Source organism: Bidens hawaiensis, unplaced genomic scaffold (assembly GCF_021521415.1).
Source record: "Bidens hawaiensis isolate Kalapana, Puna unplaced genomic scaffold, B.hawaiensis_p1.1 tig00028818_1, whole genome shotgun sequence".
NCBI classification, from domain to species: Eukaryota; Viridiplantae; Streptophyta; class Magnoliopsida; order Asterales; family Asteraceae; genus Bidens; species Bidens hawaiensis.
Genome location: NW_027494739.1, coordinates 115,629 through 135,926, shown reverse-complemented (window position 1 = coordinate 135,926; position 20,298 = coordinate 115,629). Strand labels below are relative to the sequence as shown.

Genomic DNA, 20,298 nt, shown 5'->3' with positions numbered 1-20,298 from the left:
ACTAGAATTCAAATTTAAAGTATGTAACTCATAAGTATTGGTTTTTAATACTCTCAAACTTTCCCTCATTAGTAGATAACACTTCTAACTTTTGATTTGTTGCCTATCACTCCCAACTTTCATCATATTTTCTTATACCACTCCCCGTCTAAAGGAACACTTACCTCGTTAATGTTTTGGACTAAAAATGTCATTCAAATTAGTTGAGAGGGTAAAACAGAAATTTTATTTTTAACACACATAAGCTACCAGAGAGAGAAAGAGATTGTCAATCAAACTAAGAGAAAGTCGATGAGAGGGAGAAATATGGTCTGCCATTTTTTTATTGTGACATATGATCTGGCTTCCCTGTTCTTTGACGAACTCTCAATGCAACGACAAGACGGGGATAGTGGTAATTGTACAACCTCAACAACCTCTATTTCCGGTTATCTCGTTTTTTCCAGCGAATTTGAGTTTTCCGCTATCTCGTCTTTCAGAAATTGGAGATGGTTCAGAGGTGTAAAAAGGTGATGGAGATCATGAAGATTGTGCACCGGTGGAGATATGATGAAGATGGTACTCGCCGAAAACCTGCAACTCGTTTTTCGGGCACGCAGGTGATCCCGAAAGGTGGCTGGGCGAGACACTAGTGGTGGCGGGAGGCGGGGGTTGCTGTTTGGGGGGGGTGAAATGATGGATGTGGTGTTCGCCGGAAACCTGCAACTCGTTTTCCGGCGAGTAAAAGGATTACTTCGAATCGATATGTTGTAGATGGGTTTGTGTTGAACCAGAGGTGTAGTGGTGGTGGTAATAGATGAGAATGGAGTGGTGTTGCTTGATCTAGGGTTGGTTGGAGGCAAATTTGGTATATGATAACAATTTAATTTTCTTTTTCACCCCTCAACTAATTTGAATGACATTTTTAGTCCCAAACATTAACGAGGTTAGTGTTCATTTAGACGGGGAGTGGTACAGGAAAATAGGGTGAAAGTTAGGAGTGGTGGGTGATAAATCAAAAGTTAAAAGTGTTATCTACCAATGAAAGAAAGTTAGGAGTATTAAAAACCAATATCTTTTAGAAAAAACCAATAAAACAAAAGGAATATTTCACATGTATAATATTAAAATTACTGTAAAAAATTTCCAAAGTCAAATCTTTTATATTATAACAAGAATTTTGATAGCGTACGATAATTATTATTAAAACAAAGATATAATTTTAAATTCCACATTTGTAGATGATTCCGAATTTTCTGTATATATCATTCAAAGAAACAAAATATCGGGTTGTTTTACCGATACAAGTGAATACTAAGTTTCTCCATTGGTTAAGTTTTTTAGTCAGTATTAACTATGATTAAAGTTTAAAAAAATATATATATGGGTGTTGCATAGATATGACAAGAGAATATTTAATAGAGTGTGGGTAAATCATACAGGAGTTAGTGATGCTGAACTAATGTTTTTAAGTAATATAAATATTTGGAGATGTAATTTTATTATATAAAAAAATTTATTAACTTGGATGGTTTTAAATAAACATGTACATCTAAATGATATTTTCCTATTATTGTATGGTTTAAAGTTATTAATAATAGATTTTTAGTGTTAATGACAAATGATAAAATAACTATTTCATGAATATTTATTTTGTAATACTTATAATTTAATAAATTCATTATTTACAAATTTTAGGTTTTTAATTTATAAACTTTATGTTTTTTAAAGGTTAATCTTATAATTATAAGTTTAAAAATTATTAATTTCAAGGTTACAAATTATAAGTTTAAATATTAATTTACTTAACAACTTTATTATTTTCTATCCAGTCACTATCCTAGTTATATATTAAATTGAACAAAGTAGAAATTTTGAGTTCTTACAAAGTTCGCTTAATTATATATGTAAATTATGATTTTTTTTGTTAGTTAAAAACCTAACAATTTGTAAATAATGAATTATTATTATTCTTTTTTGTTAGTTCTAGAAGTGATGTGTTTTTGGCGTGCACCCCGGCTTAATTCATTGGGCTTGTTTATTGTTTTACTTTATGTTTGTTGGGTTTGTGACTTTGGGTTGGTTAGGATAGGCATTGATGCTATGTGCCACGTTTGTAACTATGGTGTCCAAGAACAAGAATAAAGTCGGTGTATCATCGAATCATAGAACAAGAGTGGTATCATAGCCACATTCCCAGTTCATACAAAAGTTCCGATGCTGATTATTATAAGATTCATCCTCATAACAAAGACGAAGGATACAAAACCAAAATCACATACACAAATAGGAGTGAATTAATGTACAAATGGTTCTCCTACAAAGCGTGAGAACTGAAAGAAAATGTGACACAGTAACATTTTCGTAGTTACATGAGTACTGAGAAGCATCATAATTAAGCTACAATTCACAATACAACTAGTGTAATAGTAATTGCATTATAATTGTAATAATAGTCATTACGCAAGTTGTAAATAAGTTGCAGTGTAATTGTATAGTTCATATAACAATGAAAATTTCACTGTCACCTTTTCTTTCACTTCTATCACTCATGGGTACTATTCACGCATGTCACTACCAATATCTACTCACAAGTATCCTAGAACTTTTTGTTTGTTTTTTAGTTCTCCAACTACAACAAATGTAAAAAATGAATCAATTTTATATGAGAAACCTTTGCCTTGAAATGAAGTCATGTGGTTCACCCTACCCATATAAGGTAGCGGTGGTGTTGTCATGTGGTTTGGAAACTATGCATAGGGGCGGATCTATATTGCAAATGGGTAGTTCCTCGGAACCACCTGACTTTCGAAATAATAGTGTATTGATATATAGAAAATATTAGATGAACCACCTTATAAATTAGGAAGGAACCACCCTATTTACACTAGAAGCGCTAGACTAGCTTGTAAGTTGCTGGTTTCATAAATGGAAGGTCACGGGTTCGATTCCTTGAAGCATGCGGATTTTTAAATCTTTTTTTAATTCAGTTTTATACCCTCTCCATCCCATTAAAAGTGTTCATATTTCCTTTTTATTTTTCTCATTACAAATGCTCACTTTTAAAATTTCTTAGCCAATTTCCAAGTTCACTCTTAAACACACACAACTAACATTAATAAACAATATTGATGGACCCAATTACCAATGGCATTATTGTCATTTAGTAAGCAAAAATACTAATCAATTAATCTACCTTAAACTTTGCGTTTTTCAAACAATAACATTTTTAATAGGACGAATGGAGTATCAATTTAGGGTTTTATTAAAACACACATGGCTGCCACTCTCTCCCTTCCTCATACTCACGCATTCACAGAGTCATGGCACACCACTACCAGACCACTTTCATTCTCCGACCACCGCTGCTGCTTTTCTTTTCTGACCGACCACACACCATTGTTGGTCCGTTGCTCCTTCCTCCTGCTTTGATACTCTTTCTAGAATCCTCCCACTGTAAAGGTGAGTTTAGATTCATTTGTTAAATGTTTAATTGTTCTTGTTAAGGTAGTGTTTGTTATGCAGTAATGGCAGGCGGAATGGAATGATTTATTACGTGAGAATGAAATAAGAGGTGTTTGGTTGCACAATGGAATGGAATCATCCATTACACATGGAATCTCATTCCATCAAAACCATTCCTTCCCACCCCCATTCTTTTTTTTTCATTCCATTCCTCATTCAACCTACTTTCTCAACAACACCATCATCTAACAACCACCGCCACCACCACCACTACCATAGCCACCACCATCATTTGACCACCAACGCCACCGTCACCACCACCACCACCACCTCCGTCACCACCACCGTCGCCGCCACCACCACCTGACCGCCACCGTCACCATCACCACCTCAACCACCACCACCTTACCACCAAAGCTACCATCGCCACCATCGTCCCCATAACTACGGAAACCATTGTCACTATCGCCACCCGACCATAACTGCCACCACCACTATCGCTGCCTGGCCACCACCACTGTCATCACCACCCTACCACCGCCATCACTACTAATGCTACCATCGCTTGACCACCACCACCCCCGTGGCCTGACCGCCACCACCACCACCGTCGCCACCGCCACCACCACCACCACCACCGTCGCCACCGCCACCATCATTTTCATCTCCAGAGTTACCACCACCGTCACCATTTCAGTTTTTTTTTAAATATATATATTTGGGATAGGAATATTTTTATTATTTCTATTTCATTCCTAAAAAATTTTTCGGATACCAAACAACATAAATTAATTATTCATTTCATTCCCATATGTTAACCAAACAAGACAAATGAATGGTAATGATCCATTTCATTCCTTTGTCCATTCCATTCCTTCTCCCATTCCATTCCCCCTGTATTCCATTCCTTTCAACCAAACATACCCTAAGTGTCGCTGATGTTGCTAATCGTTAAGTTTTAGTTTTAATTTGTTACTTTGTTAGTTTTTTTTAGATTTTAATCTGTTAGTTTGTAATGAACTTTTTCTTAACCATCGAACCGACCCGGAACTTTTTATACCTGACTCTATGAAATTTGAAGCATCTAAAAGTAACATACTACCTGAAAAATATTCCTAAATCTGTAACTAACTATACACCCTACCAATATTGGTGTTCCGTCCTCTTTAAAAACCATTTGTATTTCATCCCAATACGCCAACACTAAACAAATAATAGCAATTAAGAGAAATAATTAAAAAAAGATAAATGAATGAATGAAGAATATAAAAAATATTTGTTTGATCCAATCCGCAAGAATTATAACTCCGCGAGGATTCCGGTAGATCTTTCGCCACCTACCCGATTCCTTTCATATAGTTGACGATCCAATTCCTTTCCGCAAAGTCTGTCCTCAAGTTGCTCGTGTTTAATTTATTATTATATTTCCAGTCACATTGTTTTTAAATTTATTTTATGCTTGGAGTCGTATTAGTTAAGAATAACCAGTCTTTACTAAATGACGTCATAAAACTATATACACCCGCAAAAACTATAAGAAAATGAACTTGAAACGAACGCGAATAATGTTTTATTTAATTTGTCTAACTAAGAATGATTAGTGTTAATGGTTAGTATTGGTGCTTTTTTAACATTCACATTCATATGTTAATTTACGTATTAACTAATCACATAATACTCATAAATATTTTTGTTTTATAGTCAAGAATTTTGCTTAATTTTATATAATAAAATATTAGAAAATTCATTAAAAAGTTTTAATGAACAAACCTAAAAACTAAAGAAAACATAAACGAACACAAACAAACATCTTATTGAACGTTCATGAACATAACATCTGTTTATGTTCGTTCATTTAGTGAATCAAGCAAAATTCATTGTTCATTCTCATTCATTTATTAACGGAACGGACATAAACAAACATAATGTCCAACGGTTCATCAACGTTTAATTAATTTACAGCTCTGTTTACAGTGAATTTTATCCATTTTTTGAGGTCATATGGCTTCTATTTTTTATTGGTTGCCACCCCAAATTAGGATGATAATGTCGTTTGCCAATTCACTTCCACTTCAATCTAATTTCCTCATAACTTTCTTTAAAAGCAAACACCCTTTGTCAAATCATACGGAAGTAAACCTAATATATAAATGACATTAAGCAAGTGGATTGAGATACCCTTTGTTAAATCATACAAAAGTAAACCTGATAATCTGAGAGACCCTTTGTTAAATTATACAAATGCAAATTATCTTATATATATAATTTACAAGTTTGGTGCCGCTAAGTCGTCATTGGGCCAATTGGCGACACCTTGCTTGTCCACACAATTTTGTTTTTTGTTTTGTTTCCGTTTTGTTAGCGTGACGAAAATCGACCAAATTCGCATAGACTCAAGTTCTCAACGTTGGAGACTGACAACGCTTAATTTTACCAAGGCCCGAGTTTACCGACCGAAACCACCCCACGGGTCCACTCAATTTTTATATATTTTTTCCCGTTTTTTAGCCCGGGTACCGTAACGTACATAGCCGAAACCGACCGAATTCGTGTCCAGTTACCGCTTCAATGCCCGGACTGACAACACTTGGGTTTTACCATCGTCCGAGTTTAGTGACCAAACAAACTTCGTTTTAAATAATTTATCTTTTTATATGTTAATTTGACGAAAATATACTTTCTGGACGCTAAGGTTTTACCAATGATGTCTATATCATAAAGAACGTAAATGATACTAACCGGATTCGCGTCAACCTACCGACGTAACGCTCGGATTTTACCAACACCCGGGTTTTAACATTTAGTTTTTTTTCTAATTGCCCCGACGCAACGCGCCAGGTGAAAATATAGTTTATATATAAATGACATCAATCAAGCGGATAGTAATAAAAATATAACTTAACTCTGATTAAAATTGTATGATGCAAGGTCTTCACTTCAAATATGGTATTAATGGGGTTTATTGTAATGGGTCTCCGATGACTAGCTTTTATCGAAACAGAAGATAATGGACTTGGGCTACCCAGCGATGTCTATGATAGACATTAGATGTATGGGATCGCCTTTAGTTATTTGATTACACCGGGTACTTGAGCTTTATTTGTTGGTCATTAAAAAAATTAATAAAAATTAATCACGAACAATAAATGTTATTACATAAAATCATAAGTATCTAAACTTAAACTAGGTAAAATGACTAAAATGTCCATTTTGACCATCATAATTCCCAAAATGTTCATTGATGTACTAAAAACAGTCAATTAAATATCAACTAAATTAAACAAGTAATAAAAACTAGACCTAAGACTCAACTACACAAAACACCGGCAAGTGAACCGGTCAATTGTACTAAAACTAAGTAAGTCCGGAATATCGAACCCACAGGACTCTATAAATTACGTTAATTAACTAATTAGACTCGACTTATGACACGAATATTTATTATTAATGTTTAAAGGGGGATTTTAAACTAATATTACATTAAGAAAGTAAATAAACAAGCAAACGAGAAACAAGCAATTAAACACAAGATCGAAACCAATAAGAGAAGGAATCTACCTAGGTAAAAATCCCATGTATCAACAATAATCAAGCAATGGACAAATAACATGATTATGAAAACTGATTTCTAAACATATTCTTCTAACAAACCCTAAGGACCTTTGACTGAATCAAATGAAATCCCAAAGTACAATTATTAGATTATTAAGCAATCAGTATTATTGATTTCCGCAAAGTCATCAATTAGGGTTAATTAATAGTATCTAAAGCAAGCAATCTTACGAAATACAAAACTCTAGATAACTTGATAAGCTAACATGACATCATGAACATGGATCAACACAATAAGCAAGAATATTGTCACTACTATCCTAGCATTCAATTGACCAAGACACATGAACAACTCCTCACCTTACAGCTTTTGAAATTTAGCAAAACATTTAAAACCCTAACATCAACAAGCTTCTATGATCTAATGGGCCCATTTAATCACAGTAATCATAACACCAAGTAATGATTTAAACATAAACCCTAAATCTAAAGAACACAATCAAAAGATAAAAGATCTATGTGAAGCAATAGTTAATAATCAATCAAGATAATAAATACTTATACGCATCATGAAAACAAAACCAAGTTTTTACTATTAAATAATGAAATCTATAATCAAACAATTATCCAAAGCAAGAATCAAGTCTCAAACATGTTCATCAAACCTAGGTAGACATGAAGTCTAGCCTAGCGTCTTAAAGTCTAAAACAAAACAAATAATAATGAAAACATGGTGAAATAATGAAGAAAGAAAGATTAAAGGCGATAAAACCAGTATTCTTCGATCTTAAACTTCTAGCTCTTCACCGGATGTTCTCTTGACTTCAAAATCACCACAAGACTCATAAGATGGCTCCAAAAACTCTCTAATTCGGCTGGTGTCAGGTTCTCCTCAGGTTTTAAGTTAAAGAAGTTTAAATAGTGATTAAGGCTTTAAAAACCCGTCCACACGTCAGAATCTTCCAGAAAAAGTGCTCGTCGCGCCACGCGACGAGATAAAGGAGTTTGGCCGCGTTACGCGACGACACAATATATCCTCGTCGCGTCACGCGACGAGGTTCCTTCTCCTGGCCGCGTTACGCGACCAGGTCCCTCTAGTCGGGTTCTTCTACTGGTTCATTCCGGTTCAACCCTCATTTGTCCTGGTTCTTCGTTTTAACTCGTTTAAACTCCTTTTTGACTGTTTATCTGTGACAATCGTCAATTTCAGGTTAACTCCGTTAACTCAACTCCGTCAATTCAAACTTAAGATCACTAAATCTATAACGCACACTTCATTACATTTAAACTAGGGTTTAAATGACGCTTAACACTTACTACATGTGTAGTCTTTCGGGATTTGCACCGAAACGCAAACGAGTTGACGCAAACGATTGATGAATAAACGAAAAACGTCAAAACAATAATTATGTGATAATTATGTGTTAGACTTATGTGCTATGTGATAACATAGTATAAAACGTTAACTCAAGACATAAACTAGTTGGTTAAGTTAGAAAAACAACAATTGAAAGTGGAGGGACTTGAGTGTAACTTGTGTGTTTATAAATAGATCCTTAACCTTAACCCTAACTATTATTCTTCTTTCCCACAAAGTTCCGATCGCAAACCCTCCCTACCCCTCTCCTTGGCTGCCGTCCACTCTACCTACACATACAACATCAAATCAAGTGTTTGATTGAAGAACTAGGTGCTAGGAAGGTATAATTGATCATCCTTTACATTCTTGTTGCTTGATTTTGATGTTTAATGGGTTAATTGAAAACCCTAGATGAGCCGATTTCATGTATGTACATAGCTAACATGATTGTTGTTGAATTAATGATGATTGATAACTAGTATTGATGTTGTTACATGTTGATTGTTGTGTCTATGATTTGAGTTCAAACAAAAACCCTAATCTTGTATGTAATGTGAAATTGATGTGCATAGATGGTGTTTATGGAGTCTAGAGGGTTATATGGATGCATGATAGTTCATAGATTGTTATTATGTTGAGTTTGGATGCAAACAGATTCTGGACAGAATGTGTATACGATGTTTAAGTGACTGTAACGAAGTGTAAACGTGAAAGTTGGATGAGATTGTGGGTACTAAAGTAAACTAGGTTGAGTCTAGTTTCTATAAAGTATAAATTTGTAATTTTCGGACAAGTAGAAGTTAACTTTTATGATTTTACAAAAACGTTGTGCAAAGCTGAGCTGTTAGACCAGCTATTAGGTTATGTTGTAAATGTTATATCTCATGAACTACGAGACTAATTGGGTTGGTTCCACTTCTAGAAGTTGAATCATTGAGTTAGGAACCAAACCCAAGTGGTCTTGCATTTATTGGATTTTTCGTTTAACGGGAATTGCAAATAACATTCTGTTGTGCATGAATCTGACTGTTATGAGTTGCTGTAATGATTTGATGATTGTGAGAAAACTATGAGGAATAAAAATGTAATAAAATATGTTCTGGAAACCTAAGACATATGTGCTTCTGTGATGATTTTTGGTAAATTAATTGAGATGCTATGATCGGTGAAATAGTACAATCTTTCTAGTAGGATTTCTGTCTCGGTGAAACTAGCTGCTGAGTTTTGTGAAAATGCATGAAATATGATACTTGCTAATTTATTATCGTGTTATGACCAAATTGCCCTTGAGGGGAATGATTGCAAGATAATTGTCGTGTTTTGACTAAAATGCCCTTGCGGGGAATAACTGCTAATTGATTGTCATAATTTGACCAAAATGCCCTTATGGGGAATAATGGCTAGTTGATTGTTAATTGTTGACCAAAATGCCCTTACGGGGAAGAATTGCTAGTAATGTACGTTATGAATACATGACACGTATATGGTTGCTTGCACATGTGATGTGTCACAAAAACACTTGTTAAAGTCACACACGATTCACGAACGAAACACGAAACATGTTATGTGCATAGGTATTATGTGCCGGGTCTAGAGACTCGATAATATTCCGACACTTAGAAAAATCTCTTTGTTGTTTTAGAACGTTAGAGAGAGTTTTTCGGTGACGCGCATTTTGGTGATTTATTGTGGGAAATTCTTCGCAAACAGTGAGTTTCACTTTCCCCTCTTTAAACTGTTTTCAAACGTTTTTCACTTGGGGGAGATAACATACTCCACAACGCATTTAAGATTTTGTTATAAATTATATATCACTTGTAAAGGCTAAGTGGCAAACGAAATATTTGAAGTCCTACACATCGAACCGGTTAATATTTAGAATAGCGAGTCACTGTTGAGTAGTACTACTGGGTTTGACAAACCCCACCCAACGCTAAACTCGACTGGAGGTCGAGCGGGTGTAATTTTGGCTAACACGTACCATGGTCTGGAGGACCTGGTGACAAGGCACTTACTAAACGAGTCAGCTTCGGTGTCGAACACTTAGTAATACTTGTTGTATAGACTAGCTACCTATCGATATATAATTTGACATAACACTATCTGGTAACGCAAAACGCTTAACGCTTAACGCAAAACGCCGTAACGTGGTTACGCAAAACGCTTAACGCAAAACGCCGTAACGTGGTTACGCAAACGCTTAACGCAAAACGCCGTAACGTGGTTACGCAAAACGCTTAACGCAAAACGCCGTAACGTGGTTACGCAAAACGCTTAACGTAAAACGCTGAACGCAAACGCTAAACGATTTATTTTATATAACTTGTGAACTCACCAACCTTGTGTTGACACTTTTAGTATGTTATTCTCAGGTAGCCGAGGCGGGCGCGCGGTTTAGGAACATGCATTGATTGAAAACGCTTTTGTCCTGCAAACTTATTTTTAACGATTATCTTTGGTTTTAAGTCGTCCTGCGTGACGCAACTTTTGATTAAAGGTTTTTACGCTTCCGCATTTAATTACTCGTAAACGTTTTCATGGTTTTGAAACTTTATTTTATGGTTTGATTATAACTGATGATTCCGATCCTGCCAATTCACACCCTCTGATGGTAAAACTCCGTTAGTGGATTTTGAGGGTGTGACATTATCCCACCAGAGACCTACAAAACTTCATTTAGTTAGTGATATATCAATTCTAAGCGAAAATGAATCATAAATCATCGAATACGGTATAAAATTATCATGGGAAACATATATAAATAACTGTATATCATTCATTCAAATTTGACCGGTTTTATTATTGACAGCTCAAAACCAACCGAGCTGCTTAGTTATTCTACTCCAGTGACTGAGCGTCATATGTCAAAAATGTTTCCCGTTGGCCGCCTCCTTTTTTGACTGCACGACGAAAATGTTCTCGACGTCGGGTGAATTTTTCTGGGTATCAGATGGTTTTTCCTAGGCGTCATGTGGTTTTTTCTAAGCGGCTACTAGATTAATTTAGGCGCCGACTGGTTTTTCAAATTCAAATCCTTTATTAATTTTTTTTTCAAATTATAAATGAATTTGACGCTAGATGAAAAGTTACGGGTATAAAAAAATAACCAAACAATTTTCATAACTTACGTTGTAAAATCTTTTAATAACAAAGATTTTTTTTTATAATATCAGATTTAAAAAAAAAGAACTCAAATTTGATATTATATATAAACAACTTTATGGGAAAAAATTATGATTTCAATTTGAAAAACTAGATGAAGCCTAGATTAATCTAGTAGGTGTTTGGATTTATAAAATTTAGTAGTTGCCTACTAAAAATCACCCGACGCCTATAAAATCCATCAGGCGCCTAGAAAAATCTACCCGGTTTCTGGTTTTGAAATAACCAAGCAACACCAGGAACATTTTGTCCGGCGGTCTGAAAAAAGGCGGCCAGCATGAAACACTCTTGATATGTGGCGCACGATCATTTGAATAGAATAACTAGGTGGCCCGATCGGTTTTAGGCTAGACATAATAGAAACAGTGGAATTTGAATGCACATTTTAAGAATTATCATTGTTAAAATGGACATTTTAGTCATATTCCCCTTAAACAATACCCCCAAATAGAGAACGACTTGTCATTAGTTATATTAACAAGGACCAAAGTGGTAATCTTTCGAAAACAAAACGTAAAATAGTAATATATATAGCAGTATTTCAAGAAGCAAACTCAAAATCTTCTTCTACACATCTTTCTTCCCCTCCCTCCCTAGAGGACATTGGAATCCATATTAGAAGCAGGGAAGAAGCCGGCTGGGCGTGTGTTGTTAACTAGAATTGTGAGCAGGATAATAAGAATTGAAGGCAGCCGACTACTGGCTTGGCGTGATTAAAGGTTATAATGGCAATCAACAACGAACTCAAAGACGAGCTTTTGGATCGGGTATACAATGAGAACTGTTCGGCTTGCAAAGTGGACCGAGATAAACAAATACAAACTGGGTTGCTCCTTAAAGAGCTCTTTTTTGTATGGGTCTTGGTGTTATGTATTTGTAAGTAGTCTATATATTCTCATCTTAATTTATTCAGCGATTAATTATTAGTATTTATATTATTACATAAATTTAGGAATATTATGCGACTATATATGCGTGTTGATTGATTTATTGAATTTTCGTTTCCACAAACAAGCTAAATTCTGCATAAAGGTTATTATTAGTTTTTTTGATTTTATTATTACATAAAATATTGGTATTAATATTAACGTTTAATTAGGTGAAGAAAATGTAAGATCCATTTGCTTTCATGAGTTTAAATAAAGAGTCATCATTATATTTTTTCTTTTCTTTTCTTTTGTTTGAAAGAAAGAATGATATAAATAACCAGCTTCTTAAAAACAAATTAACATCTATTCCGGTTTTATCCTTTCCAGCACTCCCAATATCATCTCTCTTCCCGTTTGTTTATTTCATGGTAAGTTACTAGCTTATTATATCTTTGCTTTGTCCTCATTTATCAAATTTGACATTATAAATTATTTATCTTGGATTTATATATTGTTGTAGGTAAGGGATTTTAACATTGCAGAGAAAGAGGAGGACATTAGTTACTATGCGGGCTTTGTTGGTAACAACTTTTACCCATTGTAGTCGATATTTTACATTTTACATATTTCTTAAAAGTGTATTATGCATAGTATAATAATTACAATTTATGAAGGGTCGGCATATATGGTTGGAAGGGCACTGACATCCATCTTTTGGGGAGTAGTGGCTGATCGATATGGTCGAAAACCAATTATTCTTGTGAGCACATCATCGGTGTGAGTAACTAACTACTTTCACTTATAATAATTGACTAATTGTTTGAAACCATTTTGTACACCTCAACGTACCTTTTGTGCTCCTAAATTTTCATATTCTTTCAGAGTTATTTTCAATACACTTTTTGGTATTAGTGTCAACTATTGGATGGCTATTGTTACAAGGTTTCTTCTTGGCATTTTAAGCGGGTTACTCGGAACGATAAAGGTGCATTCCGATCCTTATCTTACATTTTGTAGTATATATGTTTAGAGTTTAGTATCTGATTTGTTCCCTTACATATATGTTGACAAACAGGCGTATGCATGTGAAATTTTCCCTGAAGAACACCAAGCTTTAGGATTATCGGCCGTAAGCAACGACTCCTTCTATTTTGATATTTCGTAAGATCGATAATTTTGATATTTTAGGATTAAAAGGATATATAACGATAGAATGGTAAAAAGAACTATGATATATGTTAACAATGAGCTAAGGAAGTAAACGTGATCCAAAAATAATACTCTCCAATACTCCCTCTAGTCAAGTAGGAGTATGGAGGTTACAAATTCCTAACTTGTCAAGAAGCGTATAAAATTGTGACGTACCAAAGGGCATAGTCAATAAATTAGCAATATGTAATTATGTGTTAACATGAATGAGCCACACTACTATTGGCTTCACCCTTTCTCTAATAAAATAACAATCATCTCAACATGTTTGGTCTGCTCATGTAAAGAAAGGTTGTCAATATGATAGGGTACAAGAATATCACAAAAAAGAGGTGACGCAAATCAGGAGACACAAGTTCTGTTATGAGCCATCTCATTAATGAGATTTCACTCACACTGATCATTGCCATGGCATAATATTCAGCATCCGTTGATGAGCAAGAAACGACTGATTGTTTCTTTAATTTCCATGAAACCGGCACACCACCCAACATGAGTAAGTAGCCGGTTCTTGACCGCCTAATAAGAGGACAACCAAGCCAACCTAAGTCACAATAGATAGTAAAGTTCGTTCTTTCTTCCCTAGAAAGAAGGATTCATTGATAACACTTTAAGGTATCTCCGAACATGAGTGGCAACATCCATGTGTGTCTGTCTTGAGTCACTAACGAATTGACTCAAGATGTTCACGGAATAAGAGATATCGGGCCATGTGTGGTTCTAGTGGTAAGATGGCTTGGAGACGCATATTTGATTCCCACTTGAGCTATTTTGGAGCCATTTCAATGGGCATCTAGGTGAAGAAACGAATCAAGGCTTTAGTTCCAGGTTCGAACCCGACATGGGGGTGAGGGTTTATGAACTCCATCTGGTTCTTGCGCATCAGCGGGGTATGGTCTCACAACGGTCGAGAAGTTGATCTTGAACATAGCTCCGGAAAGGGTAGGTTCACACATGAGATTCTCCGTCGTTCAAAAAAACGGTATGGAAGTCTACCTATCAACCTTTAAAACTTGTGCGCATCAACATGAGGTTCTTCATCATCTTCCAATGAGGGGGCCACGAACGTGAGCAATGGCATCGATGTTGATTAAGTTATTTGGCAGCAGAAAAAATTTATTAGGACCCTAGTTTGGAAAAATCACCAGAGTGTAAAAACACCGTGATTCTTTTTTCATAAACTGTGGATAATACCCATTTTTGTACAAAAATAAGTTTTATAGAGATAATCCCTAATTTACAAAACATATTTCTTTATTCCGGTAACAAACTACTTATTTAAGCTGAGGTACCGTGTGGTACCGTTCATGTTTCTTTCACAATAAGTCACCTAAAACATGCTAAGAAAAATTTGATCCACGGGAAATACTGGTGAGTACATTCATTTGAAAGTGAAATATTTTAAAGTACAACATTAAGATGATTTACATTTGCTTGCTTACAAATTACCGAAAAGTACTTATCACTCGACCATCTGTGACTGTGGTCATATTACTTATTGGCTAACTCTTTGGCCAATAAGTAACGAAATAAGTAAAAGCTGTATACAAAACCCCATAATACCAGTAGTAACCACCCGTTAATTTTACAAAAACTTAGGGTATATGTAACAAAACTAGTTACTAGTTGTAGCTGGAAGCTGGTAGCTTAAAGCTGGTATATGTAACTTTTTAGATATATTTAAATGTTTGGCAGAGTAGTTGGAGCTTTCAATAAAATGTATAAAATTACTAAAATGAGCATAACTAAAAACAATAATAGTAAATGTATTTATTTTGGAAAGTTATTTAAGTAAATTAAAATACTAAAAGCATGTATCTTTTTCTAAACGCTACTAGTAGAAGCTTTAAGCTTTAAACTTTAATTAAGCTTTTTCTCCCGACCCAAAAGCTGCAAGTTACTTGAACCAAAAAACATTAGAATGCAATAACTCAAAACAATAAGAAGTTTTAGTAATACTAACAAGAAATCGTAATCTTGTATGTTTGGCCTTAACACATAAATCACAAAAAAAGTTTTTAGCTTTGAAAGAAAAATCCTTGAGAAAAACGTGTGATAGTTTATCATCAGAAGCGTGCGCACGTCTTTTATGCCATGTGCCTATTGAACTCTTGCTTTCCTCTTATTGCTCTTCGTCCCTATCTCATATAAACCACCTTTGCGTCTACCCGTTCCCATCAATGTCCTCACACGTAAATCCTGGATGAACAAAATCAGGAAAACAGTTACTAACACTGAAGATCTTAGGATAATTCGCTAACAGATAACACATTGCATTTTTAAATTTGGACAGGTTGTCGAATCCTAGTTTGATTTGGAAAGGTGCAATCACCTATTCCTTCAACTGTTATCGAATCTCCATTAGGAATTGTGACGGTGGTTCAATGTTGGATTTAGTCTTGTTATATTAAACATGCTAATTATATGTTTTATGTGATCAGTGGCACCTTAATCAATTATCCATTTCCCACCTTTATCAACTATAGCTGTTGCATTAATTAGCCTTAGAAAGCGATTCATTACCCGCCATTTCTTTGTTACCTGAAAAGCATTTTCATATATGAATTGTTCATACTGATCGGTGTTTAGGCTTAGCACCTGGCTTGGTTCGGCTTCAACCATTTCTGCCTTGGGTTTATTTTATTCACGTTGCTCTCTTTTATCAGGACACCATTCTGGAAAACTGATACGTTTGAAACATCGGTCTCTGGTTGTGCCCATATCTACCACAAAATGTGCAATGCTTAATTTGATCGCTAACTGCCTGTTTAGAGTCTTTCTGTACAACCTTTTTTTATGGTTCTTATCACGTTTCCCAGAAACATATATATGCTTGTAAGGCTGTTAGATCGATATTTGTCTTCTTTATGGTTGTGATGAACCTCTGTTGCTCGTCTTCTGCAACAAGGTGGCAGGCAGTTCCTAATGAAGGTATGGGTTTCGTGGCGAGAATCTAAGCACTTATTATCAAATAGTCAATATCAAGCTCCATTAGGAACTCATACAACCTCTCTTTGTCCTTCAAGTGACTTAAGTCCTGTCCAAGACCGTAGGTACAAGCACTGCAAGTGCATAGTGGTGTGGGAAGCGTAGAATCTACTTCATCCCATAATGAGCGGACCTTGGTGTAGTAGGATGAAATTGAAATACGGTTTTGTTGAGTTGTGTTGTTGGCTTGCTTCAACTCATATGCTCTGGTGCACTATCTTTACCAAATCTCTCTTGGATATCCGTTGGCATATTAGTAATACTAATTTTATTATCTGTAACATGATTATGAAATTATCCATTAGCATAGGTTTAGGCAGTTACTCTTTATGTCGGTTACAATGATTGGTGAGTATATGTGTATCCACATATTATAGTTGTAAACACAACAAGAAGACATTCAATCTGTTAATTCAATTTACATTTGTATTTCAATCTTGATTTATAACAACATGTGTCACTTGTTTCAGGTTAGTACATCATGGGGCATAGGATTAATCATTGGCCCAGCATTGGGTGGTTTCCTTGCACAGGTTTTGTATATGTTACACATAAGATGTTTTTTTGGGTTAATATAATAACCAGTATTGCCTTCTAATATTTTTATTCTTTTTGTGTAGTTTTATATTTAGCCTGCAGAGAGTTTTCCAAGTCTAGTATCTCCAGATTCTTTATTTGGGAGGTAAAGTTACCGTTTTGCTTGCTTCTTGATTCCTTGACAGTATGACACTATTTCCAATTTTTTTTGTTATTTATTCAATTTACTTATGACTTGTGATGCAGATTTCCATATTTGTTGCCTTGCCTTTGTATCTCCATTTTTGCACTTTTTGTGACCATTGGTGCATTTTGGCTTCCCGTAAAATTTCCTAATTACCATTTCCTTAATTCTTAACATGAACTTTTTATAATATATTTTAAACTGCAGGAAACATTACACTTTCATAAGAAAAATGAGTTGCAGTCTTCTTTCTATGTTTTTGATGCCGAGGAAAATACAATTGAAAACAATGATTCCTCTTTTATAAGCCTCCTAATAAACTGGCCATTAATATCTTCTGTCATTATCTATGGCCTTTTTTCGCTTCATGACATGGCTTACACAGAGGTGATCTAAACTCTGTCTATTAATTACAACTCATGTTCTTAATGATCAAACATTTATAAATGGTGTCGGTTTTTCTTGTTTAACAGGTTTTCTCTTTGTGGGCTGTGAGCCCTAAGAGTTTAGGGGGGCTCAACTATACTACTGAGGATGTTGGCACAGTCTTGTCTATATCAGGTTAAGCTTTAGAAGTTGCACCATATCTAAATCTAAAGTTATAAACCTTAATTTATGATTTTACAATTTATATTAATCACAACCGTCTTATTTTAGGGGTGGGCCTTCTTATTTTCCAAACTTCATTGTATCCCGTTGCACAGAAGATATTTGGACCCATTGATGTAGCTCGTATCTCAGGAGTAAGCAATTTTCCTTGGATGTCTTCCCTTTGATTTTAAAAGTTAAAACTGTGTGTTCACAAATTCTTATTAGCATATGATAATAATTGTAGTTTTTGATTCAGTTTTAGTTGTGTGGAAAGGTAAAATACATATACATATATTGTTTAAAAGAAGAGTTTGTTTGGCTTTCAGAGGTAAAAGATACCAAACTATGTTAACAAAACTATCTCTTGTACATGTAGGTTTTGTCTATACCTTTACTCGCATCGTATCCATACATAGCGTTATTATCAGGCCTCATGCTAACTTTTACATTAAATGCTGCGTCGATCGTGAAGAACGTTTTATCAGTAAGTTTTTCATGGATCAATTGTTTTATGCATCATGTTACCATTTAACTTTACTTTCTCACTTTTACAGGGTGTCCATAATAACTGGCACGCTCTTGCTGCAAAATAAAGCTGTGGTAACATTAGTTCTTCCAAAGCTTTTTCTTTATTTGTAAATGTTTTCCAGGCATATAAGTTATTAATGTTGTATACATAAATAACAGGATTCACACCAAAGAGGTGCGGCCAATGGTATAGCTATGACTTTGCAGTCAATTTGTAAAGCAATTGGCCCAGCTTGTGGTGGAGCACTGTGAGTACTAATCTGTTTAATAGTCTCAGATTTATATACTATATTATCAAATTAGACCCATAATCACATCAAATTATATCTAACCTCTCTATGTTTGCAGTTTGTCATGGTCCCAAAAGAGACAAAATGCCACATTTCTTCCCGGTATGTGCTTTAACTCAGTTCATTATTCTCCACATGAAAATTCTATTTTTCGTGTCATAGACATCAACCCTAATAGGATACAGATGAAATAGTGTAACATGAACACGGCACGTTTAACCCATTTATCTAAATAAGTTAAACTGTTGGCGACCAATACACATGTTATAATCAATTGTAAATGTGTTACATGTGTCAACATAAACATGACCGGTTTAATTAAACAAGTTTAACAAATTAATCCAAAGACAACTTGTTTATTTAAGTTAGATATAAAGTAATTTTGTTTATATATTCTATTAATTTCAGGCGACCAGATGATATTTTTCTTGTTGAATGTGATTGAAGGAATTGGAGTTCTACTAACTTTCAAGCCATTTTTAATCACAAACCATTACTAGCTGACCCACAAATCCATATACATAAAAACGATGTACGTGTTCCTATAGGAATCCAAGGGTTTTATATTTTGGGTGCTCTAATCGCCAAAAATAACATCTTTTATGTTGACTTTATATAAAGTCAAACATAAGGGCCTTCTAGCTTTGTGTTGTATTATATTAATTATATTTAGGTTGTGGTTGCCAACTTGTCATTCATTTTGCCATTGGCTTAAACAAGTTTAAAGTTTAGAAATCTCAAATCATATCTCAAAAAAGTATTCTTCTATTATTCCTGGTCCATTTCTTTTACTGAGTATTCTTATAATTAACACTTCGCATACTAACAACAATTGCAGCAACTGCGAAACACATATGTAAGTGTTTGAGGTAAAGTAAAACAAGCATCGGTTTTAGAGATTGTAATAATGTATTATGTTTATTACATTATTATTGTCTACTAATTAATTAGGCCCATTAGGCAGGGAGTTTGTGGAGGTAACCTTTAACCGGGTCTGGTCCAATAAAGGTTAGGGTTCATGATGGTAGCCACAGAGTCCTTATATAAGGAGCCTTCATTATTCATTGGAAGCACCTTCTCTTGGACCCTTGGCTCCCAACATATTTTTGTGTCTGTAAACAAGATGAAACTCTTAGCAGTTACCTCCACTCCCCCACTTTTCTATGGCAGATATCGAGCATCTAGAGAAGAGGATCAAGGCGGTGGTTCGTTCATCACGAAGACCGGGAAACTTGGACTTGGATCCGACCCGGAGCCTGTAACATTTGCCAACATTTTTCGTTAATAAATCATGTTTAGCAATAAAATTCCGTCATTATGAAAAAAATCTTCTTTATTAGTGATCTATATGTTTCAAAGTCAACAAAAAGTGCAAAAATCGCCACGTAACGAATCTGGCGTGGAATGACCCCGGGTAAAAAGTCAGAAAGTAAACAATTCATTAAAGGGGTTAAATAATCTCGAAAAATTAAAATATATATTAAAGTAGTCGAGATAATATATAAACTTAATTTTAGAAGGTTCGAATCGCAAAAATTAGAAAACAAGTAACCAAAAGCCAGTAGAGGACACTGAAAGAGTCCG

At 34.8% G+C, this 20,298-nt stretch overlaps 1 protein-coding gene across 1 annotated transcript; it reads left to right on the top strand.

Annotated features, from left to right (window-relative positions):
* The first annotated feature begins 12,224 nt into the window (after nucleotides 1–12,224).
* LOC143577819 (protein ZINC INDUCED FACILITATOR-LIKE 1-like) lies at nucleotides 12,225–19,459 on the top strand. Its single transcript, XM_077061546.1, has 17 exons — nucleotides 12,225–12,394; nucleotides 12,775–12,815; nucleotides 12,908–12,968; nucleotides 13,062–13,164; nucleotides 13,270–13,372; nucleotides 13,463–13,516; nucleotides 17,055–17,117; nucleotides 17,217–17,266; nucleotides 17,368–17,443; nucleotides 17,513–17,692; nucleotides 17,779–17,866; nucleotides 17,963–18,048; nucleotides 18,273–18,387; nucleotides 18,459–18,496; nucleotides 18,584–18,672; nucleotides 18,773–18,816; nucleotides 19,123–19,459. Exons 1-17 carry the CDS (start codon nucleotides 12,244–12,246, stop codon nucleotides 19,212–19,214), a joined length of 1,434 nt encoding a protein of 477 aa, XP_076917661.1. The 5' UTR covers nucleotides 12,225–12,243; the 3' UTR covers nucleotides 19,215–19,459.
* Nucleotides 19,460–20,298: the final 839 nt, after the last annotated feature.